The sequence below is a fragment of the Pelodiscus sinensis genome, chromosome 3 (genome assembly GCF_049634645.1).
Source record: "Pelodiscus sinensis isolate JC-2024 chromosome 3, ASM4963464v1, whole genome shotgun sequence".
Classification (NCBI taxonomy): Eukaryota; Metazoa; Chordata; order Testudines; family Trionychidae; genus Pelodiscus; species Pelodiscus sinensis.
In genome coordinates this window covers 160,956,359-160,982,080 of record NC_134713.1, presented here as the reverse complement: position 1 = coordinate 160,982,080, position 25,722 = coordinate 160,956,359, and the positions used below count along the sequence as shown (strand labels likewise).

At 44.4% G+C, this 25,722-nt stretch overlaps 1 protein-coding gene across 4 annotated transcripts; it reads left to right on the top strand.

Annotated features, from left to right (window-relative positions):
• The first annotated feature begins 849 nt into the window (after positions 1-849).
• On the top strand, positions 850-25,318 carry FOSL2 (FOS like 2, AP-1 transcription factor subunit). Of its 4 annotated transcripts, XM_075925372.1 has the most exons (5): positions 850-2,345; positions 3,153-3,211; positions 13,642-13,896; positions 17,969-18,076; positions 19,519-25,318. In XM_075925372.1, exons 3-5 carry the CDS (start codon positions 13,657-13,659, stop codon positions 20,026-20,028), a joined length of 858 nt encoding a protein of 285 aa, XP_075781487.1. In that variant the 5' UTR covers positions 850-2,345; positions 3,153-3,211; positions 13,642-13,656; the 3' UTR covers positions 20,029-25,318. The 4 variants fall into 4 exon arrangements, with proteins under 4 accessions (XP_075781487.1, XP_006115677.1, XP_006115678.1 ...); XM_006115615.4 differs by lacking the exon at positions 3,153-3,211 and having other exon boundaries at positions 865-3,088; XM_006115616.4 differs by lacking the exon at positions 850-2,345 and having other exon boundaries at positions 3,072-3,211.
• The last annotated feature ends 404 nt before the right edge of the window (positions 25,319-25,722 follow it).

The following is a 25,722-nucleotide window of genomic DNA, read 5'->3' as shown; positions in this document are numbered from 1 at the left end:
ATTATCATTTCTTGTTAGTGTTCCACACCCTTTGTTTTGCTAATGAGATACTAAAAACATTTCATAAGAAAAAAACGTGGTTACAAGGAAATCATGCAAAGGAGGACATAATAAATGTCTGATTTTTGTACCATGGGTAGAGCGTTGCTGGGTGGTGTCGCTTAACTGTAACCTTTGTCCTGAGCTGTTACATGTGGTTTGTTTCCTTGATGTACTCAACCTCACTGGGCTGGGTTGTGGTTTGCATGTTTTAGGAGCCAACGATAGAGGCCTGAACTGATAGGAGACATTTCCTTGGTGCTCAGTTTGCACAGGAAGGAGGCCACAAAAATGCCAAATATATCTCCTTCTCCCTTTTCTGGATGCTCCTCAGTAATCTCTCTCACTGGAGATTTTTTTTTCAAGAGCCCTCTGAAGACCTAGCACTTTGCCTGTGGAATTCTCCAGCTGATCTGTCGTTTCAAAGACATTTCCGAGGGGAAAATTGCCCCCCTGCACAGGCACCCCCTATAATTACTCAGTTGGAAACACTGGAGTTGATCTTTGTTCATCCCGCCTCTCTTCCCTGCAGCTCCCTCCCGAGGAGCTGTCATCACCGCAGCTACAGGCTGCAGCTGCTAACGCAAAAGGCTTGTGCCGGCCGTTGCATCAGCAAGCAGCCCAGATTCCATGATGCTCTGGAGAGGCTGGGGTTATCCAGCAGCCGCTTTACTGGAAGCCGCGGGAGCAGAGGGAGAGTGTGACGCTGCGTGCTGGACTCAGCGCCGCCCGGCTCAGCCGCCAGCCAGCGCGCCCCTCCCAGGCATTACTGGAAGGGGCGGCCCCTCCGCAGCAGGGCGGAACGTGTGTTTCTGCGGCCACTTGGCGGGGGAACAAGGAGACAAACATGCTTTGGTGTCCGGGCGGGGAGAGGCGCAGCCGGTTCTGCTCGTATCCCCCCCTCCTGGCGCGGTTGGGTCGCTCCGCGGGAGGACTTGGCTGCAGCCAGCTGGGCCGAGGGGGGAGTGCTGGGAAGGGCGGCCCCTGTTCCGAGTTCCCACTCTCTCCCCCTTCCGCACGTACCGCTCTGCCTTCCCCCCAGCAGCCCTGTGTGTTTACTCGCGCTGGTGGGAAGGGCTTGAGTAAACAAAGCGTGGAGAGCGCCTTTTCCAGGGCAAGGGCAGCGCCTCCCCGGCGTGCGCACGGCGGTTTTACTCGTGACCAGCAGCTACCTTTGGCGGTAGAGCCCCGCAGGCGGAGGAGAGCAGCGTTAGGGTCCGAGCCCTAGGAGGGCGAGGAAACAAATCCGCCTCTAGCGCAGCCGAGCCCCCTACAAAACGAGGTGCCGGGTGTTGCGTCCGCCAGAGAAACGCCTGCACGGGAGCGCGGACTTTCCTCGCCGCTCCTGCTCCAGGCAGCGTGTCCTGCCCAGAGAAGAGCAGCGAGGGGAAGCCGTGCCAAAGCGCACCGCACGCAGGGCCTCGCAGCCAGCCGCCGGAGCGCGCTCTCCCTCCCCTCCTCGGCAAGGACACCGCTGGAGCCAGTGGCACGCACACACACACGCTTCAGCGCCCGCCCAAGGACACTCGGGTCCGATTGCGCACGGACCGGCTCCCCTCCCTCTCCCCACGCAAGGACAACGCTGGATCCAGTGCACACACGCACCCCACCCCCCTTTCCAGCACGGGGGCAGCTGCGGATCCAGCCCCCGTTTTGGCACGGCCGGGCGGCAAGCGAATGCTGCTTCCCCGCGTCTCCCCTGCTCCGATCCGGTTCCCCTTTAAGCGGGGCCGATCTGGCGCGAGCGAGTAGGGAATCCCTTTCGGGCCGCGTCATCCTAACCAAGGAAACCCGCGCTGGCGTCGTGCAACGCAAATGACCATCTTTGGCAACGTGCGCCAATGGACGAGACTAAAGGCCGCCGCGGAGTGGGGGGAGTGGGTGGGCTCTGACAGTAACAAAGCAGGCGCGCTTGGGCCCAGGGTGCTCCCCCCGCTGCACAGGGGATGGTCTCTCCCCGCGGGGCTCTGAGATTGGTTTGCAGGCAGTGGGCTGGGTTCGGCCAAATCAGATTCTGTGGGCGGGGTGAATTTCCCCCTCCCCCTGCCAGGTGGGCGACTCCCTCTGGTAAGGTGGGGCTTGGCGAGCTGGGAGTTTGACGTGTGTGACTCCACATGGTACAGCTCTCCGAGGAGGGGATGGATAATAGGAGTGTGGAGTTGAACTAATGCCATTGCACTGACTCATCCAGGGAGAGTAAAGGAGCTCAGAGAACAAGATACCAGGAGAGACTCAGGCAGAGAGAAAGAGGGGGGCAGGCGACACGGGGGGAGAAGAGAGACTCACGCGCGGGCAGAGAAGGGCAGGTAACAACTGTAAAGATCAATAATTAAAAGAGCTTAACAAAAATCAAGAGGCTAAAATCCTGGACTGACTCATCCAGTCCGGCTAGAGCAGGGACCTGGCACTTTTATACAAGACTTAATTAAATAAGCAAAAAAGCCTCTTGATTGAAAACTACAGAGTCAGAGAAGCTTCAAAACCAGAACAAATATTCACAGGAAGTTTGAAGAGGGGAGCAGAGACAAGTTTTAAGCGTGTGTGTTTAGGTCTTTCCCCTCCCTTTTTTTTTCTTCAGAGCAAATGTAATAGATTTTTAAGACTTTTTTTAAAGAGACATCTAATTATACTTTTTGCGGGAAATTTTAAATCCACGGCTTTTATTTTTTTTTTCTGAACGCACCGAAAACCTCAGATTAAAGAGACTGCCTCTGTTCTGTGAAGTGGGAAATATTTTTCGCCAGTCTTGAGTGAAGGAAAAAGTTGAGGAAAGGGCTTTATTTTTAACTATTTAAAAACAACAAATCCTTACGTGCAGCTAGAAGGCAGAAAATAAATTTAAAAAAAATCAGGCGAGAGAGGCGGAGAAATAGAGCGTGCGTGTGTGTGTGAGAGAGAGAGAGAGAGAAGGAAAGAACATCGTGTTTCTCTCCGGCTTCTACCTCGGATCATGTACCAGGACTATCCCGGGAACTTTGATACCTCCTCCAGGGGCAGCAGCGGTTCCCCAGGCCACGCAGAGACTTACTCCAGCGGGACAGCACAACAGGTAGGGGTGGTCACATGCACCTTGCCATACAACTGACATGATCAAGCTTCTCTTTTCCCTTCAGTGCAACTTTCTTTCTGATCGCAACGGAGCACCCTCTGCTGTGGGAGCCAAGGACCGTAGGTAACACAGTTCTACCTTCCACTTTGGGCACCGAGTTTTACTTTCAAACCAGGTCTCTCTCCTCTTCAGCAGAATAAAATACTATAGTGTGGTTGTGTGCGAAATCTGTGTGTAACATCCGTGTGACATTATTGTGCTTTTTGTGGGCCATCTTCCTGTACTAACTTTTTAAAAAATCGCCTTAACTAGATAGTAAAGTTCACTCGCCACACCCAGTCCACTTTGTGAGAGCCTTTATCAGACTTCTGCCTAGTTGGAGATTAGGGGAATAATAGGTACTGCCTATCCTTTGGCACTCCCGAGTCCATTTCGAGTCCACGCCTTAAATGGAGGGGGAAAGCAACTTCTGTCTTTGCAAGAGTTTGGGCGTTTTGGTGTGAGTGTAAATAATGAGGAATCTAATCTACGGATTTACATGACGCCAGGTTAGGAGAGCGAGGCAACTTTTAATCGCCTGTGCGGCTAAGTGTGGGGAGTTTGCGCGTGTTTGCGAGTTGCTTTCGACTTCTTGAAATTCCCGTCTCCGCGCAGACATCCAGTTGCTGCCAGCGGGGGTCTGTGCTGACACGCACACCCTCCTCTTGCCGCGACCATTCCTGCGGGGTCAGTCACACCGCGGCTTTTGCTGTCCTCTGCTGGAGTTAATTTGGGACTGAACGAAGCAACCTGTGTGTGTGAGAGGGAGGGAGACGACAATGCCTGTACTTTCATTTTATGCTTGCTGTGGGGATTGGAAGCTGTGTGTGTTAGTGTGGATTCCTGGTGGATTTCCTAGTGGGAGTAATTACAAAAAAGGAGAGTGTATTAAAATGACTTTAATTTGTCTCTGTGTGTAGGGAAATGTGTATGTGTTTATATATAAATACATGCAGTATGTTGTGCATATACTGTATGACTGCTGCTCTGCACCTTATGTGCATCTTGAATGTATGCAATGAAATTTGCCTTGCTTCTCCTTATATGAAATGTTTCACAGTGCCAAAAATATCAACTCTTACTCTGCTTTCCACTAAAATAGTGTTCTTTTCTATAATTATCCCATGTTCTAGCTGAGTGTACCTACCAACTATGTAATCAATCAGGCACTGAAGATTTGGAAGTCAGAATCCCTGATTTTTTTACTTGTCCTTGGAAGGTGAAGGGAATGCAATGTAACCTGAAATACTGCCAGCTCTGTAGGATTTCAACCAACATTCCACTCAAATTAAATGGTGCTAGTTCCTATTGTTTACATTTATATTTCAAAATCGATGGCATTTCAGTATCTTGATGAGAGACAGGACAGCAGGAAATAGGAGGGTCTGGATCAATTGCTTGAGTAAAAAGTGCAGAAGTGGGTTCTTAATCTTTACACAAGAGAGTCACACTTTAATCTCTGATTTCAGATTGCTCCCAAACCCTGTAGATAAGAAGTGAATTTCAAAGTAGAACAATAGCTTTAAGATAAGAGTGGGGGGAGTGTTCCCCTGCTTCACAAACTCTCCTGGAAAAGACACTTTGTTTTCTACTCAGATAACTCATATGGTATGACTGACCACAAACCTGGTATCTATAGGTGTAAGCAATTACAATCAAGAGACTCTTAACTCTTCTTAAATGTAAACTTGAAAAGAACACTAATGGTCTTTGGGTCACAGTTCTGTTTGGGACTTTTCACTTACCTTATTGAAGTAGTTTTTCTTTTTTAGTGTAAAAACTGAAAAGAAGATACTTAAAAAAAATAATTCTGTCCACCCATAGGTGGTAGAGAATCATTGGCTAAGCACAAAGCAAGTGATGGCTTGTGCAACATGCATGTAGGTTTTTTTTTGTTTGTTTGTTTGTTTTGTTTTTTGCAATTGATAATAGTATGCTGCACTATGGAAATCTTGCTTCATTTGTTACCTTTCAGCAATAATAGTTTACAGTTAAGGAATCCTCATGTCAATATTTTTAATAAGTTACCAATAAAATCTGTGAAGTTCTCCCCTGTCTTGTTTAATTAGTTCTTTCCTCCTCCACCATGTTCTACCAAGTAGACAAGTTATTTTGGGAGCTGAACCAAAACAACATTACTTCTTTGACATCAATATGCTATTATTTTTATATATATTTTGATACTCAGTCTCAAGGTCCTTTACTGCAAGGGAGTTAAAACATACAGATAATCTCTTTTTAAGTACACTTTATTTGATTTGGAAGGTGTTTAAAGAATTTCAGCAGAGCATGTCTCTTTCCCCCCCATTAATAGTGTCTGTCTGTGAGATGGAATGTGTTTTTGTACCAGCCAGGGTTTCTCCGTACCTAGGGAGTGATATTTTTGCTTGCTTCTGGTATTCAGACATTCCTTAGCTCACTGATTGCTTCTTGTTGGTATTTACTGTTGATCATTTTTCCTGTTCTTTTGACCCACAGAAGGCAATCTCATACAATGCTCATGGGATTTAGTTACATTTTTGAGATAACTTTTCTTGTTTTAAGGTTCTGGTATTGAATAATATTGGAACTAGAAGAATGGAAGATATTTCCTGTTGCAGTTGCGTGGCTTATATGAATCTAAAAGGCTGGCCATTTTTTTTAATGGACCTTTTAATTTTCCTAGGAAAACACCCCAGAAAGACTTATGTGCCCACACAAACAAACTCCATGGCTTCTGTGGAAAGGATTACGCAATCGGGCCAGTTACACAAACCTAGCTTATTTCATAACTTGTTTACATCAGCTGGCCTTCTCTCTTCTTTCTCTCCCTCTTTTTTTTCCCACCAGGGTTGCTTCATCTCCCTCCCTCAATTATTATTTATTGCATAATTTGTGCAAATTAACTAGCAAAGTGGGAGACGTATGAAGAAGTCATAAGATCATTTTTAAAAATTGCTCTGTATTAAACTTTGCCAACAGTACCAGTCTGTGACATTTCTCACATCAAAGAACTTTTACCAGAAATGACTCAAAGTTTCCCAGCTCACTCCAAATATGCTTCTTTGGTGCCCTCTATAGGATAATCCCAGTAGAAATTCTTCCAGGGATTGTAGTTTGGAATCAGATTATTCATTCATTTTCAGTAAATATGAGGAGGGAGGAGGAAGGGGAGGTTGAGAAATTTAACATGCTTGGATTGCTTGGAGCTCTTGTTTTTGGTTTGTGTGTTTCAAATTAAATGCCTACAATAGATCAAGTGAATTTGGAAGAGGCTATGACAAGTGGTTGGGTTGAATGTGTAAATTAATGATGTCTGAAAATGCGCTGTATTTATTTTGTTCCTTGTTTTTCTTTCAACAGTGAGAGGGAGTTTATATGAATGCCAGAATACAGTTTGTTACTATTTCAATAGGTCTTAGATCAGGACATGAGTTCAATAAGTGCATAAATGGTTTCTTTAAAAAATCTGGGAGACTTCTCAGGGCCCTTGTGTATCACCTTCCCCTGAATACTTGCAGATTTTGTAGAGTAGGATCAAACAGAAGCACCTAGGAATTGGTCTGTTCCACTTTGTACTGTAGGAAGCTGCGATTTTATTACCAAATAAAAAGCATAACTGGCAAAAATGACCCACAGAAGGCAATTTCATACAATGCTCATGGGATTTAATTACTTCTTTCAGATAACTTTTCTTCTTGTAAGGACCTGTGGTACCTTGGAGAGTAACAAAAATATATATAAAATCATGAGCAAAACCCACTTCAGAGTGATACTCAATATACTATATATATTTTTGTTAGTCTCTAAGGGCACATCTACACAGCAGGGCAAAAGTCAAATTAAGATATGCAACTTCAGCTACATCAATTGGGTAGCTGAAGTTGAAATAGTTTAATTCATCTTTTGGCGCTATGTACACAGCAGGAAGTCGAAGGAAGAACACTCTTCCTTCAACTTCCCTTACTCCTTGTGAAATGAGGGTTATAGGAGTCAGAGTACGTAGTCCTCCATCTCGACCTTATTTCAAAATAATGGCTTGCTGTGTAGACACGCATTTTGTTATTTTGAAATAACGTCAGTTATTCCGAAATAATGCTGCTGTGTATACCTACCCTAAGGTGCCAGAGGACTGTTGATTGTTTTTAAAGTTACAGACTAACACCACTACCCCCCTTTATACTGGCAAAGTTTTCTTTTGAGAAAAGAAGGCTGCATCAGTCATATGTTTCAGTGGAAATCGTCTTTTTGAGCCAAAGCTTTGATGCTTGTAAATGCTATCCATACAGTACAGTGCTGTGACTTTTAAAATGTTATATAAAATAATTCTATTCTTAATAACGAACTTGCCATGTGGTGAATATGGAATTTAATTAGGATAATATAGTACATTTACTCTTTCAGACTTGAAGATTTCCTCCTACATACTATCCCAATGAAATCCTACACCAGCAAGAAAACTATTCCTATGAGAAAAGCTTGCAATATTGGGCTGTTAATTTATCATGAGATCATTGGGTTAGAGGGGATCAACCTTCCGGGGTTCGTGGACAGTAGTGACTCACTTGAAACAGCTCCCCAGTAAGATGAGGAAGGGGAAGTGCAGTCCCCTTCAGCCTGAAATATCACACAGTTACTGTTGTGTATATATACAGGTCTTGGTGACCCACTGATCTAGCCCATCCCTCTCCATTTTGTTATCTTTGCAATGTCTCTGGGAGCTGGAGCTCGGGAGGCTATCGCCCAGTCCCATGTTTTAGATTATAATAGAAACAGACCTTGGCCTTTTTATAATGAAGCAGTGGGAGAGCTAGAGAAGGGTTTGTCTTTTACCAGGGAATGCAATGGTATCTTGATCTGCATGTTGCTTAGGGCAGTGCAAGGGTGATGGCTCTGCAGTATTGCAGTAGTTGTACATTCCAGGAAAGGGTGTGGGGATCTAAAGGGTGCAATATTACCATTTTGCTATTGCTAAACATTGTATATAGTGCCATGAATCTCCATGGCACTTCAGGAACATAGACACCAAAGAACTTGCAGGCTAAATAAAACAGAAGACACCTAATCAGGAGAAGGGTGGGTAGGAGATTACAGCTGATGAGATGAATGCAGGAGGCTAGGAAGTGAGATTTGAAGAAAGTGGAGAGAGGGTGAGGGGGAGTGTGTTTTCAGGAATAGAGCCCAGCATGATGGAAGGTACAAAGCTGACTGTAGGGAAAGGAGAAATAGAGCTGGGAAGAGCAGTATAAGGACTAAGGGGAATGAACTGAAGTACAGGTGAGGGCAAGACTATGCCACCTGTAAGTGAGGGGAAATATTTTGAATTTTCCATAATAAGAAATTGGCACCCAATGTAATTTAAAAGGAGGTGGAGGCGGTCAGAGCCTGCCACTGAAAACTGTGGTACCACAGTGGATGAGAATGGAAAGCATATTGGGAGCCTCACTTGTAATCACTGGTATTCGAGTGGCAAAGGGCATGGGATCTACTAACATTTTTGTCATGGAAAATGAAAGGCAGAGCAGTGTCTGACTTGTAAAGCAGGTGAGTTGATATAGTTGGGAAGGAGAGAGTTGCCACAATGGGGCTTATGGCCTTCCAGCCCTGAGCAGAATGTAGAAACAATCACATTTACGTGTCTTAGGTAATTGTTCATTCATTTTAGAGTCCCAACATGAGTCAGCAGAGAGTCTTTTAAGACACTCTTGTGATAGTGACACATCCTGTAATTTAGTTAGATGGCAAAAGGAAAATAATAACGGAGGATTTTTAGTGACACCTTTCAGAGTTGCCTACCTCACTAGAAATGTTCTGAAGTCATTTTAAGGCATTAGAAAAGAGGCTAGTGAAAAAGGAGGATGCATGTCACAGAAACTAGGGGTGTTTCCTTTTCCCTCTAAGCCTGTCACAGACAGCTTTTGTAGCCAGATAAAATTAATACCCTGGGTTTACAGATGGCTGGCCCGAGGCTTTAGCACAGTCGTCTCCAACCTTTTTACACCCAAGATCACTTTTTAAGTGTCAGAACAGGCGAAGATCTACCGCCCCGCCCTTTCCTTGAAGCCCCGCCCTCTCTATTCTCCTGTCCATCACTTGCTATCCCTAGCCCTTATACTCTCTGCTAAACAGTTTATTTTTAAATTACGCAACATATAAATTAAAATCACATGTTTATAGTTATGAAATGAATGGTCTGTTTTTAATTCATGCTATTTAAATGTCAAATGAAGCATTTACAATTATACATTTTGTTCTCTGCTATTTTGTAAATCTAAAATCAAGTATTGATAATTATATATTTTTTCTTCCAATAACAAAGTCTCAGTGTGACACCCATGACTGAACAGTATCTGCCAGTGTCTTGAAGTCTGGGTTGTAGTCTGAGATTGCTAGTCGTATACAGTCCATCAGATGGGCATCTGTGATCCTGCGCTCAGCCTGGGAAGCTTGCTCCAGCACAGCCGGAGCTAGAGGCAGCCTCCCTGGGCTGAGCGCAGGGCATCTGGGTTGGAGGGAAGAGAAGTGGCTGCCCGGCCAGCTGGCCATGGCGCTCAGCCAGGGTGCACCAAGCTCCACGTGGGCAGGCGCAGAGAAGAAGCTGCCGATCAGCTGGAGCGCGGGGCAGCCTCTTTCAGCTGAAAGCCACAGTCAGCTTGCTGGGGTGTTTCAGCCCTCCCGACCTCCCAGCTCCCACCATTCCTTGCAGCTACTCACCTGTGTTGTTGCTCGATGAGTAGCTGCTCCTCAAATGAGGAAATCTAATGTAAATGTACTGCGCAGGCATGCAGTTCAGAGAGGGCTCAAGAGCTACTCTTAGAGCCCCTGAGATCTATCAGTAGATCACAATCTACTGGTTGGTGACCATGGTTTTAGCACAATCCAGCTATGCAGTGAAATCTCCATCCCCAAGGTAGAACCCTGCTGTAACTCTGTAAAGAAGCCTTTATCTTATTACTGGCCTCAGGGCTGGTTGTGTTTGGTACTGTCACTGCAGCAAGGCATAGTTGTGCTGAGGAGAACTGGATTAGTGTGATAGCAAGGTCCCAGATCTAATGTGAGACCTGATTGAAAAAGTAACTGTCCTTAGACTTGCATTGACATACTGCCTGATCTTCAAGTCCTGGTGGCTTGGGAGAAGTTAGTATCTGACCTTTCATCCAGATAATGTGGTGATTATATGACACGTCAGATATGAACTCCTTCCTGGGAAGAGTTGAAGGTCAGGATGTCTGCCACTGCAAAGATCATTACCCTTAGATTTGTAATAAACTCTTCTGAATGATAATTTGGCACATCTATAATACTTCCCAAACAGGGTTAATTGGCTTCACAATAAGGATGTTAAAATGCGGTTAATTGAGTAGTCAATGGAATTTCCTTCGACTATTCGATAGGCACTTCCACATTCCTCCCTTGAAATGCACAAGAATCCCCAGTGGGCGCTCTTGTGCATTTCAAAACCATGGTGCCTGGGGTCAGCTGGGGAGTTCCCAGCTGACCCCGGGCTCTAGGGCTGCCCCTTTGAATCACACAGAGGTGGCATTTTAGAGGGGTAGCCAGTCGCACAGCTAATCTGTGGATCAGCTGGGGACTCCCAGTTGACCCCGGTTTTCCCTGCGGCATTTCCCAAGAATTCAGGATCTGCTGGGGAGTTCCCAGCTGACCCTGGGCTCCAGGGCTGCCTCTTTGAATCACAGCGTTTTAAAGGGGCAGCCCACTGCGCAGCTGATCCACAAATGCTTATCAGATAGTCGACTAGTCTTTAATATCCCTACTTCACAGTACCCAAATGAAGATGGTAAGAATCATTATTTCCCACTTCAAAGAGAGGGGGAACATAAGCAAGAAAGGCACAGGAAGTCAGTAGTAGAGCTTGAAGTGGAACCAAGATCATCTACTCTAGCAGCTATTCTTTAACTGCTAGACTAGCTCATGCTTCTTCTTTGACCCTATTGTCCTAATAATTTTGCCTCCATCCCATCCCTGCACTAGTTACACTATATAATGTGGACACATGAAGATGTCATGTCCTGTTGTACAAATATAGCTTACCCCGGTAGAAAAATATGGGAGGAGTGGGAAATAGGGAAGTTAGCTATTGGTTAATTCAATAATCGACTCACTGCATGAATTCTTAGCAGTTAGTTGACTGTTCTATAGTCCCTGCTGGGCAGATCAGCCTGGCAGCCAGTGCAGGGTGGCAGCAGCCCCTGTCCACAGTGAGTCCGAGCTCCCCACGGACAGAGGCTGCTGTGGTAAGGATTTTAAGCGGCGGGTAATTGTCTAATTGTATAGTCAATAAAATTCCATCGACTACCCAATTAGTCGACAAGGGAAGGCGTTCAGTCCCGGCTCATGCTGCTCCCCCCCCCCCCCCCCCCCCCACTGTGGCTCTGCTGTTTAAATGTAGAAAGAGCTGGGCTGCCTTTGTCTGGAGAGCCTCTGCCCACAGCAAGCTTGGGCCCGCTGCAGCAGATGCTGCTTCATGGCAGCCTCTGATAGAGGCAGCAGTGTGTGTGGCGGGGGGCGGGGGAAGAGAAGTGGCACTGGCTCCTGCTTCCCCACCTTGCTGCAAAGGGAGGGAAATGCAAGTAGTTGACTAGATTAACCGATTAACCTAGGTTATCAGTTAATCGAGTGGTCGACTACTTGTTCAAATCCCTGGTGCAAAAAACAGCTTTGAGAACATTCAGTCCTTGTTGGTTCAGGATCCACGTTCTGGTGGAACTTTTGCTATAGGGTTGGCATCAGGACAGGTTCATTCTTACATTCCTCCCCTTAACTGATTCATTCATTTCTTCTCCTAACTTTCCCCCTTAGTTTGGGGCTCTCTGAAGGTTTAAATTGGATTGTTCAATGTTCTAAATAGCTTTTTTGGGCCCAATTCAGATAGTGTTGAAGTCGTTGGGAATTTTGGCCAGCATTACACAAACTGAGTCCAATGACTAAAGTTCTGGTCCCATAAAAATCTGGAAAATTATTCTTGCAGGGCTTGATTTAGGAAAACACTTAAGCACATACTTAATTTCAAGATCATCCTTAATGCTTATATATTCTCCTGAATTGGGGTGTCATAATGGTGATTTCCCATCCCTCCAGTTTTCTAACTCCTGTGATATCATTTTATTGACCCAAGGATGTGCATTTTCACAGGATCATTTCAAGGGCCACAAACTGTTGTTAGCTATTCACTTTTGGTCCTAAAAGCCTCTTCTGTATTCAAAATTCAGAATGTTTGGTACATATCATGTCTTCAAAATCTAATCCCTAACCTTTGAGTGTCTATTGAAAGGATGCTTTTTTCTAGGAAGAGATCCTTTCTCTCATGCTTCCCTATCCTGAGCACATCATTGTTTTCCTGGCTGTTTAGTGCCAGCTTATTATCCAGGTGGATTTATTTAAGTCTCACTGAAACTAGGTGTACAAGTATTATGGAAAGGAGATTATTACCTCCTGGCTTGGTTTTACTATTGCCTAATTTTGTCTAGAGTCTAGACAATGCAGAGAGCTGAAAGGAATTTGTCCAATCTAAATCCTGAAACATATTTTATAGGCTGCATTTAAAATATGTACACACACACACACACCTTATACCCTAACACCTGTTTGGTTCCATATAATGAAAGCCCTGAATAATTGTAATGTTTCTCTGTTACCTTTGCAATTCTCTATATGACCCTATAAAGCTACATAATCTGGCCAATGTTCCATATTATATGGGTAGAACTGTTAAAAGGTTCCACTGAACTGTACTTGGTACGGGTGTTTTGCTGACATTCTCTCATTTTTTGTTTGTTTTTTTGTTTTTGTTTGATGGAGAAGTATTTTTCTAAAAACTCCTCAGTTCCCCTTTTAATCTTGGGCCTGACTTTTGTGGAGTGAATGCTGTATACAACACACTTTGCATTGTTTGCAGGGAGGTGAAGTGTATTATGGGAAAGAGAGGCAAAGTTTGGCAGGAGTGGGACTGGAAGGGAGAGGGAAGGAGTTGTATTGGGTTTAGGGGAGAAGAGATTGCTTGGCAGTAAGCCTTTCAGGAGCAAAGTAAACCAAAATGGCACTGAAGCAGAATGGCATCAAGAGATACAAATAATCACCGTGACAAGCAAAAAGGTCCTTCATTTCACAGGTCAACGTACATCCTTCAACATGATAGGCTCCCGCTGTGAGGCTCTTAGTTTTTGTTCAAGTACCAGAAGGTGCATGGGGGCGTGTTCTGACTGCGGGTGCACTCTGCCCCATCCATATCTCAGGAACAAGTGCAAACGCAAGCTATTCTGCATGCAAATGAAATGGCATGTGTGTAAGTGCCAGATGCTGAAGCCTGATCTGCTGGTTGCCACACTAGGCTGTTAATGAAGAGGCGCAGTTGTACCTTAATGGGTCACTGAATCCATCTGCTTCAGGTGTATACGTCCTGGATCTGGTACCTACTTGCATTCTCCCAGTGATTATTTTTGTCCATCATATTGTTTCTGCTTAAACCTCAATTTTGTGCATATACTGATTTCTCTCTCTCTTTTGCCTTCTCCTAGAAATTCCGGATAGATATGCCAGGATCAGGCAGTGCTTTCATCCCCACCATTAACGCCATAACAACCAGCCAAGACCTGCAGTGGATGGTCCAGCCCACTGTGATCACCTCCATGTCGAGTCCCTACTCTCGCTCACATCCCTACAACCATCCTCTGCCCAGCCTATCTTCAGTTGGTGGACATACAGCCCTTCAGAGACCAGGTGTCATTAAAACTATTGGGACCACAGTGGGCAGGAGGAGAAGAGATGAGCAGGTAACCATAGTAGATAGAATGCCTCATCACAACTTGCAAGCTCAGGTTGATTTTTGGATGGGCAACTGCAAGACAACCTTTGGTGCTGCATATGCAGTGAGGCTGATGATTCACTAAATGGTGCTCTTGCCTGAAACTGATTGACACCCATTCCATCTTGATAACTGTGTTTCTGAAAGGGCTTTGTTTTGTGTGATTTCCTGAAAACTAAGGCCCTGACACTTGTGCCTTTACAAGAATCCCATGATATCTTTTGGAAGAGTAAAAAGGTTTTGATCCCTTTATGGCTGACTAAATTCTATTTGGCTAATTATTTTGTCTCCCTAAAATTCCCCCTTCCTTGCATTTGTTCAGTTGGGTAACATTCTTAACTTCCAGTCCTCAATTTGAGATGTGGTAATACAGTGCTTTGTTAAATAGCTGCCAAGTTTCCACTTCAGAGAAAGGTGGTAGGTGAATTAATTCTGGGCTTAACATCGTCCGTGTGTGATGGGGAGACAGGCGGCTATGGGTCTCGTTTCCATTCCCTCAGCTCTAGGAGTGCTGGTTAGAGCAGCCCTGGGGTTGCAGTGACCCTTCAAGACTATTCAGTCAGCTCCAGATATCCAGAGCACAGCAAACTCTGATCACACTCCTTTGCACCGTGCCGTCCAGCCCTGGCCCTTACTTTATAAAGGCCTTTCAGGTCCCTCAGGATACACCACGATGGAGGTAATTTTACTGCTGAGACATCATTATGAGTTGTAGTTCAGCCAACCTCTTTCAAATACTTAGCAGGTCTGGGCCGATCTGTGGCTTCACATCAAAACCAGGTGAAACTTTGTAGTCTAGACTTGGTTTCAGTTTGAGTTTATTTGGCTATAGCCTCAACCAGAGAACTTCTAACAGCTGAGTTTTACATAATCTGATTTTAAAAAATACCAAAGGATTGGAGAGACGAGGGTTGACTCTGCTGAGAGTGCCACACCTTCCCTTCTCCTCCGGGCCAATTCCTTCCTTTTACTACCTGGCCCACTCAGATTCCCGTATTGTGTGCTGGCATGAATGTGAAACTAACTAGAAATGGGCGGTGGGAGGCTTTTACTGCACAAACATATGCTTATTAAAAAGCACCATCTGTGTAGGGGGCGGCTATAGATCTAAGTCAATTTCCTAGTGGGTAGGTGTCCACATCGCAAACCCAGCAACATCCAATCCCTTGGTGGCAGGCTCAGTAAGGACTGAGAATGATCTTGTGATCTCAGCTCATTTTGTCCATGGCTTTGCTGCTCAGAAGGACATTAATGTGACTGGCATGGGCAAGTTTGGACTTCCACTGTTCATGCTGAGTTAAAAGGAACTTCAGCCTTCAGGGCTGTCAAACCAGTGCTTGCCACTGGTGCAAAATTCGCTTCTAAAGAATATTCTAAATAATCTGGATCTCCCTGTGTTACTCTGAAGCTGCAAGTTGTTCGAGTCTTTGCAGAGGAATGCAATGGGATGCTGCACCAGGCCAGCAGTTTAAATGGGAATTGCACAAGATCTGTTTTTAATAAAAGAATAAGCTCTGCTTTTACTTTCATTTTGATTTTCATTTGTTTTATCCTGTCTGGTTTTTGCTCCCAGTGAATGAAAAGTCCCTTAGTCTTCTGCACTAACATTTCCTTCTTTTAAGCTCTATTTTTATAAGTGCATATTTGTTCAAGAAGAGCCTCCAACAGGAGTAAAGCAGGGCATTAGTTCAGGTGCCAAGACTTGAGTGGATTGCCCTTGCTTTCATTGGGTCCAATGCTCTGTTGTCTAAATTGAAGGAAAACTGACACTAGCACTAGAAGAATAATTATCAGCAAATGATTAATATGACACATGTTGCTTCTGTGTTCACAAATTAGCTGTGAAGTGATTCTGATATCCTCCAATTTGATTATTGTTTGACTTTATTTCCTGAAGACTGTCTGCCAGTAATTTCTGGCCTGTGGCTTGTTTGTGAGCAATTCACTGGTCCTTCAGATTCAAGCTGTGCTGTTTAGACAGATGCTGAGTTCAATACCCGATTGGGTGAATGGGACTCCTAGCATCAGATTTCTGCTGTGGGGGTCATGAATCAAATTCAGAATTCATTTTCTGAGAACATTCTGTAATATTTGCTGAAAGTAGGCTGTTTGGGGATGTTTCTGCTGGCAAACCCATCTACTAGCCTATTCATACAGAATTAATACAAAAGGGATATGAGCAATGCAGAACTGGAGACCTTTAAAAACACCAAGGACTCTTTCTATGTTTAGGCCCCAGCTAATGTTACATACGTGCCATATTCTGTGCCAGATGGCCTGAGTTGCCACCATTCGCGATTGTTCATAGAACTTATGAAAGTGGCAACCTGAGCCAGATCATTAAACAGAATTGAAGTTATTGGGAATAAAATTTTGGTCTGAAACATATTTCACTGGGGCTTGTGTTCCTTAATTCCATAGGGTCTTTTGAAAATCCCATCCATAGGCTCTAGCTGAGAATTTAAGCATGTGTTTTAATGCTCTGCTGAACAGGGGGTCATACAAACTATATACATTTTATGCACACACACATATTAACATTTTAAACATAATAAAGCTTTGTGTATGCACAATCAAAATAAAAATCATAGAAATTTATACAGTTAATAAAAGAGTAGGAGCACAATGGGATCAGGAAGAATGGGGGAACACATGCACTTTTAAATGAACTTTCTGAAATGGGAATGATTGCCATAAAATATATAAATAAATAAAAACCCAGAATGAAGTTAGGCAGCGTAAAAAATCATAAAGACCAGAAACTGAAAACTCTGAGTAGCATATTCATTGCATTATTCACAGCCCTGATGGTAGTAAAACTGAAAGTTGTTTTTTTTTATTAAACAGAATGCTTCCATTATGTGTTGGCAGTTAACTTCTTTGCACTTGATCAACCTGAACGCTGACACCAGATTAGTCAGTTTCAGTTTTGTTTCTAATCTGTGGATCTGATTCTTACTGGTTTAGGGCTGCAGGGCAAGTTGGACATTAGTAGACTCGAGTCATGTCAATGCAGGCCAGCTGAGGGTCTGGCTCAGGGTCTTTTGCTGTGTCTCATGTTCTAGTTGTGAGCCCTGCATGGGAGTGATAAAATCCAAACACAAATCTGGCTTTTGTTGGAATTTAAAAATGAGGGCTGGAGCCTAGGCTGGTGTAAATTAAGGGAGCAACATGTACTTTGTTCAGTGTGCTGATTTATATCAGTGGAAGAACTGGGCTGCTATTCATTACAATGGCATCAGTTCTGCTGTGACAGACACTGTCCCCAAATCTAGATTTTTTTGAGCTTAACTTTGATACCAGTGGTTGTCTATTGCCCTTGATCACTCTGGGTTTTCAGCAATGTTACTCCATAGGCTTCTGTGGAGTTGCTCCTGATTTACACCACTGAGAACATAATCTGCCACCTGGGTCTTTTTCTGTTGCTGGCTGATTGCCTGCACGTACAGAAAGTATAGTGTGTTGTCTTGGCTAGTGCATGGAGATTTGTGGCCAGATCATGAGCTGGTGTAAATTAGCAGGGCTCAACAAATAATGCAATCTACTCGCTTGTGGCGAGTAGATTGCAACCCGGAAGAGCCGGGTTCGGGCGATCTACGCATGCGCAGATCGCTGGACAGTGCGGCTGGCGAGAGGGGCTCGCCACGGTTTGGCGAGCCCCGTAAATTAGCATAGCTCCATCAACTTCAGTAGAGCTACTTTGAGTTACTGGGGATCTGGTCGGTGACCTTCTGGCTAACAACTGTGCTTGTGTGGAAAGAAGCCGTTATTCTGTTTCAAGAAAGAGGTACTTAGATCTTTCTCTGGTTTTGCTTAACATACTGCCTCTTGCCACATACTGTGGCGCCTCACTCCTCTTTGACTCTAGCCCTGCATTATGGAGCCAATTCTAGGAGAGATGCGGAGCACCTCCATCTCCTAGTGCTCTCCAACATGGGACTTCTGCGAGGGGCTGTGCCCTTTTATTGAGCCCTTTTTGCTGTGCGCAAGGAAGGATTTGCTCAGATTTTGTTATGGTTGTTTTTGGCATGTGCCTACAGCTGTCACCTGAGGAAGAGGAGAAACGAAGGATCCGGAGAGAGAGGAACAAGTTGGCAGCTGCTAAATGTCGTAATCGACGTCGAGAGCTAACAGAGAAACTCCAGGCGGTATGTACACTGCATGCATCTCTCTACTCCTAGCTAGGCACTCCTTGGTTCGTCTTAAACCATGCATCTCCTCCTGCTAGTGGGTGGACATAAATATACTACAAAGAATGCACAGCATTTCCTTTCAGTAACTGGTTCACTGAGGTTAACTGCTTCCCACTGATGCCAGGAAGTGGAGTCATTCCCTTAGCTCCTGTGGTACAGTTGTGTCCTATTGTATCCCTGCTCAATATTTTGGGTTCAAAGCCTATTGATAAGCTGTGTGGGGAGTATTACACTTGTACCCATATACTCTCTCCCCAACTCACTTATTTGTCCAAGTTATCTGCATATATAGTCATTTCACTATCACATCCTCCAAACCCAACCGCTTTTCAGTGCTTGATTGTCAATACAGGTTTTCTCTTTGTGATATCATTTGTTTGTGTTATTTTGAACTACAGTAATTGGCTAGGTTAACCAGTCACATTTCTGCTAGTGGAACTCCGAGTATACTCTAGAAGGCTCCTTCTACAGGTCCCGTAGACAGGTAGGATTGCCTAGTTAGAGCACTAATCTGAGGGGACTTCTCAGTTCAATTCCTCTGCTCAGCTACAGGGAATTGTGTCCTATGTAACCTTGGGCAAGTCACTGAGGTGCACAGAGAGATGGAGTGTAATATGGGATCACAGCTACACCTGCCTCAGAGGGGCATTATGAGGATAAATACATTAAAGATAGGGGCTGTACAAGTACCCCAACAAGCCACTTGCTCTGCCCCAGAGCCTAGTTGTCAAACTGCAGTGATTAGAAGCCAGCTGGAATTTGCGCGAGGGTCTCTTTCTTTCACTGGTTGGTTGGTGCCTCAATAGCTTGGATAGCATCAAAGGGGGACAGGTGGCTGTAGATGAGCAGAGAGCCAGGAGTGGAAAAGCCGTCCTGTGGAGCTCCTTTACATTACGCTGAATTCCCAAGGCAGTTTTCAGTGTTTGAAATGTGCCAGGTGAAGTGCAGTAATTTTCCCTTGACGCGCAATGGCAGATTAGGCCCAGACGCTATAGCTACAGGGGGAGAAAGGGAAGGGCCACCCTGAAAATGGAATAGAGGCACCATTCTCTGCCTTTCATTACGTGTGCTTCTGCGCCCTGGACCCCATTCCTCACTGTTTGTGTATTCCCCTAGTATCTGTTCATTGCCGTGGTGCACACCAGCAGTCTTTGCGGTCCTGGGGTATATTATTTGACTGGCTCTGAAACAATGTTTGGATTTGCCTAAGTGGTAGATCCCCAAGGATTGCTGTGTTTCTTACTGCTCATAGATGGTCTATGAGAGGATCGTGCAGGATATCTGCTCAGCTTCTCTCTCTGCTTAGCACATTAAGGCCCTGCCTTAGCCCACTGTGCTCTCCCCTTTAGGGTAAATAGGCTGTCCTATTTATTTATTTATTTCTCCTTGGTCTGCAGGAAACCGAGGAGCTGGAGGAAGAGAAATCGGTGCTGCAGAAGGAGATTGCTGAACTCCAGAAAGAGAAGGATAAGCTAGAGTTCATGCTTGTGGCTCATGGTCCTGTGTGCAAAATCAGCCCTGAGGAACGTCGCACCCCACCCTGCCACAGCCTCCAGACGGTGCGGACTGGAGGGAGTGGAGCAGTAGTGGTGAAGCAGGAGCCAGTGGAAGAAGACAGTCCATCCTCCTCTTTGGGCCTTGACAAAGCTCAGAGGTCTGTCATTAAGCCCATCAGCATTGCAGGGGGGTTTTATGGGGAGGAGCCACTCAATACTCCAATTGTGGTGACGTCGACGCCTGCCATCACCCCCGGCACCTCCAACCTAGTCTTCACATACCCCAGTGTGCTGGATCAGGAGTCTCCTCTCTCCCCTTCTGAGTCATGCTCCAAAGCTCACCGGAGAAGTAGCAGCAGTGGTGACCAGTCCTCAGATTCCTTGAACTCTCCAACCCTGTTGGCCTTGTAACCCCCCTTTCTCTTGTGCTCCATTTGCTAGTGTGTTATATCCCCACCCAGGACTGGGTAAGGGGAGAAACCTTCTCCACAATTAAAGACACGCATAAGGGTGTTCAAGCACAAGGGCAGCAAAAGCATGGAAGGGGAAATGCTGCAGCTCTGGACACCTCCTGGAGCAGGAAGAACAAGAACAAATGTAAACTCTCTGGAAGCAGAAACGGCGATGGAGGAAATGACCTGCCCAGACCATCTGGAGAGGAGGAGCTGCCTATGGAACCCTTTGCAGGTGTTGAATGGTCTTGGGAAACACTCTTGTCCGGGACTGGAGGCGAGCTGCAGAAAATCACTAGTCCCCCTTTCCTTTGTGAACTGACCCGATGCTTTATTCTCTGTGCTTAGTTCAGTCTGGTGCGTTGATCTCTCTCACTTTCTGTTATTGATACCATGACATTTCATCCAGTCGATCTCAACCCTAGAGACTTGTTATGACCTTTGTTAATTGACGATGATGTCAGGAGGGGCTGTGGGAAATTCTTGCTGTTGTCAAAGGGGGCAGCATTGGGAGGAACCTCAAGTGCTTGATTGCAGGGATAATGCTTGTAAGAACAGCCCGTGAGCTCAGTGGCCAGGACACTGTGAATGGAGACTGGAGGAGGCTCACTCAATGACGGGAAGATTTGTCTGGAGGAGCTGGAGGATGTGAGATGGATATTTTGTTCCCCCTGTGCTGCAAATGCCAGGATAGCAAATTGCCTGGGAATGGGATGCAGAGTGGTGCCCCTGGAAGCCAATAGGAGACCAGAATCTGTTTCCACTAGCTAGTGTCTTTGGCAGCTTTTCTCTTGGAATTTAGTGTTTGTCATTCTGCTGCTGGGCCCTTTGTTTTCTTGGCTACTTGCTGCCCTTCTGTGCAATGCGTCTGCCACCTCAGTGTGCCCGAGTCAGATGCTGTTTCACTACATGGGCAGCCCTCCCTCCTCTGCCCGTGTTTCCAGAACATATCACTGAAGAGGAAGTGCCATTCCAGTGCATCCAGGGAAGAGATGTACTAAGAATGAAAGGGTGAAGCTGCCTTGGTAGCTTCCTCTTGGCACCTGTGCAACAATATGTTGTCTTGCACCTTGATTCCTAGACTCTGTTGGATTTTGCTACTTGTTGGATTTGGGGATTTTTAATTCTGGTACTCAAGACAAGCAGAGGCCCCTGCCCCTAGCAGTGGGTCCTTTGCCTTCTACACAAGGTCTCAGCTGACAGTGTAGAGTGGGCATGGCAATCTAAAATTAATGTTCACTACTGAAAATAGTGATATGTTTAACCTCAACTCCTCTGGAGCCAAGTCCAACTGCTACTGAAGTTGGTGATACTTAAAACACCATGCTCAGGTGCACTGTAGGTTTTTCCAAGATAGTGTGCGTGGATTACGCCCATAGTGTGGTAACTGAGAACTCATTTCAGAGCCTTCAAAGCGTGTCTCCATTAGTCCCACTCCATTAAAGTTGCTGTATCAGCATATCGAACCTATTTAATTGCATGTGGCATAATCTTCTTCGGTTTATCAGCCAGAATCTGGGTATTTTCAGAATTAGACTGGACTATGAGGAATCCTTGGTGCAGTGTGCTATTTTAGGCCCCCGTTCTTTGAGATGCTAAGATCCTACTCCTCTCAGATCCTACTGCCTCCATTGGGATTTGATAGTGCTCATTACCTCAGAGAATCGGTCTATTACATAGCAAGCATGGATTCTATTCAAGACTCATTGTTCTTCAGTTGCTTGTATCGGTTTGAATAGGATTAAAACGGTCTGAATTAGGTTTTGTTTAAAACCAAACTAAACCCAAACATTTACAAAATTTGCCAGGAAGTGAGATGTTCTAGTGAATTGTTCATGAAACTGAAATCTACTGATTGTGGGGTTTTTTTATTATTTGAACATTCCCTATTTTAGGCTAGTGACAGAAACCCATCACTGACCAAAACCAGCGGGTTTCATTGTTGTTTACTGAAGTGCAAAACTAAAAATCATTTACCTTTATGTTAATCAGTTAAGTATTTTTCAATAAGTAGCCCAGAAAGATTCCGATTTTATTTTAAACTAGAAAGTCTTATTTCAGGATAGCTGGCTCTCTTTCCTGCCTTCTCTCACACACCCTTTTCCCCCCTGTCCTCCCCCAGTTTGCCAGAGACTCATTTGGGCTAATCTAAATCACAAACCTGGGGGCACTCCGTTAAAATGTCTCCCATATTTCAGTTCCACTCGTTCAGGGTAGAAGATAATATTAACAAGTGGTGACTCCTAAACAAGTGCACTTTTGCCCTAGGCTAGTTGACCTGACCCGCTGTTCTGTAAGGACCTGCCTATAATTAATAGCTTATTAGCATTCCAAATAGGTACCAGTTTTCCCAGATTTGAGCATTATGAAACTGTCTGCGTGGGAGCAGAAGGATCTTCGAAATTTCCCTGGTGCCAAACTGAATCTGTGGTATCTTGAAAAATATGCTAATCCCTTCTTATGTAACTTCATAAGATTTAGTTGGGGTTGGTCCTGGTTTAGGCAGGGGGCTGGACTTGATGACTTCCTGAGGTCTCTTCCAGCCCTAGTATTCTATGATTCAGCTGATGCTCACAATCCCATTAGCTATTGATTTTAACTAGTGTAAATGGTCAGTTCTGTGTAATTTGAAAGCTTTAAACCATGATATGAGGACTTCAGTAACTCATTCAGAGGTTAGGGGTTTATTATGGGATTGGAAGGGTGAGACTCTGTGGCCTGAAATGTTCAGGAGTTCAGGCTAGTTGGTCTTGATGTTCCCTTCTGATCTTCAAGTCTGTGAGTATCGGCCTGTTTCTGTGTCTCCTCCAAACCATAGGATCCCCTGTCTCCCTACACCACACACACTCCTCTTCCCTGTGACATGGGCATACACTCAAGGGACAGCCAGGCTCCTCTTTAGGTCCAGTTCATTGAGATGTTACCCAGAGGAGCCCCAGCCTCCTCCCTTCCTCCTGCCCTCACTATTCCCCTTTTTTGATCTTTCAGTGAGCACTTCAGAGATGAGGCAGCAGTATCCCTGCTAAGTGGTGATCCCTTAGGCAGCATGTTTGTGACTGTCTGAAGCAGAGGATCCCTTTTCTAATATCTGAAAATACCTTGGACAACTTAAATTCAAAGAAAGAACAAGAGAAGAAAATCCTAGAAGCTCTGCAAACTTCTCCACCTGTTTCTCTTCCCCTCCCAAAACACTTCAGGGAATCCCAGGTTAAGAACCTCTGCTGTTAGGCCACGGGGCTTGTGCATTTCTCTTGAGTAGAGACTTCTCAGGGCAGGTAGCCTTGGTTTTGATTATCCTGTTGCAAATGAGAGACCGCAAGACTTCTCAGCTGCTGTGAACTGGCTCTGGATTAATCTTTTACCACTGTCAGTTTCACCTACTCTCAGAAAGTGACGTGTCCCTTGTTTTGGAACCAGCAATCTCCATGCATACCTGTATCTTGGTGATTCCTAAATGTGCAGCATCTTCAGATGTTGTCTTTGTGATTGGGGGACATATTACAACTAGGGTCTGATCCAAAAGGTTATGTAAATCTCTGGGCACCTTTCCAGTGACATCAACAGGCTTTGGATCAGTCCTCTAGTATCTGGCCCCAGCTCAGTAAAGCACCTAAGCATGTGTTTAAAATAAGTCACTCCTAAATTTGGAGAGCAGCAACAGTTAAGTCAAAGGAAACATCCTTTCAACCTCCAAGTGCTTTTTTTTTTCTTCTGCTAATTTCACCCCCTTTCCCCACCTCTCTCGGTTCTGACATGGTCCCTATCTATTCCTTGCTCTCTGGTGAAGGGGCTGAGTAAGTCAGCAAATGGAGGAGTGATGGGTGTAGGACCAGCCTGTTGGGGGGTCAGTAGTTTGGTTGGTTTTTCTTTTAAAAATGTTATTTAAATGAGCTGTTAAGTTCATCTAAATCCTTATTTTTGCTGCTTTCTGTATGTATGATCCACCTGGCCTTCATCCTAAAAAAGCCTCAAATCTCATTATTTATTGGCAGGCAAACATTTTGTCTGCTCCAGCAGATCTGCCCACCATTAATTTAACATCCTCCCAACTCATGTTCCTGTTTTGTTTTGGTTCCTTTTCAACTCTAAAGCAGGCTTCTGAAATGTTATATATTATAATTTCCACAGTGACCATTACAAGATCATTCTCGTAAGAAGGGCCAGGTCAAACATTTTAAGAAAGGAGGGAACAATTGATTTCCTTATTTATTTGTCATGTTTACATATCATTTTCTATTCCAGACCTAGACATAATCATGAGAGCATTAAAAATACTTTGGTTGTCTGATTTTGCAGGTTAATAATGCTTTTTTCTTTAGTTAAAAACAAAACAAAAAAAATCCAGATTTTTTTTTCTTGTCTGTATAAAATGTATAAAGAGATATTTGTTTCTAAAGATGCATTATCACTCCTTTGTGAACAGTAGCTGGGACTGGGGACAAATCTCCAAGTAAAAGATAATAATAAAATCCTATCCTGTTCTACTTAATTGTTCCCCTCCTGCACCGTATGATTAAAGGGTTACTCCACTTTCTTGTTTGTGGTTACTTGATATTAAAAATGTGTAGAAAATAGGTATCTGATTGTTTTTTGCTCAATGAGAGGATAAAATGTTGTGTATATATTTAGATATACTGTGTAGTTCAAAGTAACATCAATAAGGGATAGTGCATCTTTATTAGAGCGATAAGTTACTAGTGTCACCTGAAGTCTACTTTAAGATCCTTGAAGAAAACAGCCTGATACCAATTCCATTTACATGTGTGTAAATCAGGACTAACTCCCCTGAAATAAGATACGTGGAGTTACGCTGGTGTAAAACTGGCCTGAGACAAATTGGAATCAGGCACCAGAGTCATACAAACATATAGAGATCCACGGATGTTTGGGGTACCATTATCCCCAACAAAAATGTAGATGATTTTTTTTTTTTTTTGTCTGAGGTGAAATAGTTCCTATTAAGAAGGTTCTTAAAGGTGACTGCAAAATTGGGACCCTTTGCTCATTTTGATCATTGTATAGTTCTTGCAATCATGGAAAATCTTGGCTCTGAAGCAATCTCTCTGGTGTTGTCTTTCTGTTCTTGTTATTTTACTGTAATACAGGCCTACAGTATTTGCACTAAAACAAAAAGCTTGTTAGAGAAAGCTTGCTGCTATGAAAGAAAGAACATATTAAAACAGTTTTGCTTTTACAATTTTAAATAAGTAGCATTTTGTAGAATAAAATCAATTTAGATTGGAAAAGAATGAAGTTTCTTTTTTTCCCCACTCCCCCCTTCTTTTCATCCTCCTTTCTTTTCCTTCCATTCCTTCATGGTTTATTCCCCCTCTCCTTTGGTGCTCAGTTGTAATGATTGCCTGTGTTGTTGACTATGCTGCTGGGAGTTATGACACTTGTAAATCCTGTTTTAATTACATTGTGGACACTTTGTATAACGAGAGCTAACTGGAGTCCTTCTCTCTGTTAATTGAAGTAATTAAAAGGCTGTCTTTGCCATGAACAATGAAAAGCTTGCATGTTCCTTCAATCCAAAGAAATGGCTACAGATGTATGTCCATAAAGCATGTCAGGGCTGTTTTCATCAAAAGGGGATGTAATCCAGACAGCTGTTCTGCCCCATTTATCATTATTGCTTTTGAAGCTAATGGAG

Coding starts and splice junctions, on each gene's coding strand:
- FOSL2 (XM_006115615.4), top strand. CDS start 2,990: ATGTACCAGGACTATCCCGGGAACTTTGATACCTCCTCCAGGGGCAGC. Junction 13,897..17,968: donor GGAGGAGAAGAGATGAGCAG/GTAACCATAGTA, acceptor ATGTGCCTACAG/CTGTCACCTGAGGAAGAGGA. Junction 18,077..19,518: donor TAACAGAGAAACTCCAGGCG/GTATGTACACTG, acceptor CTTGGTCTGCAG/GAAACCGAGGAGCTGGAGGA.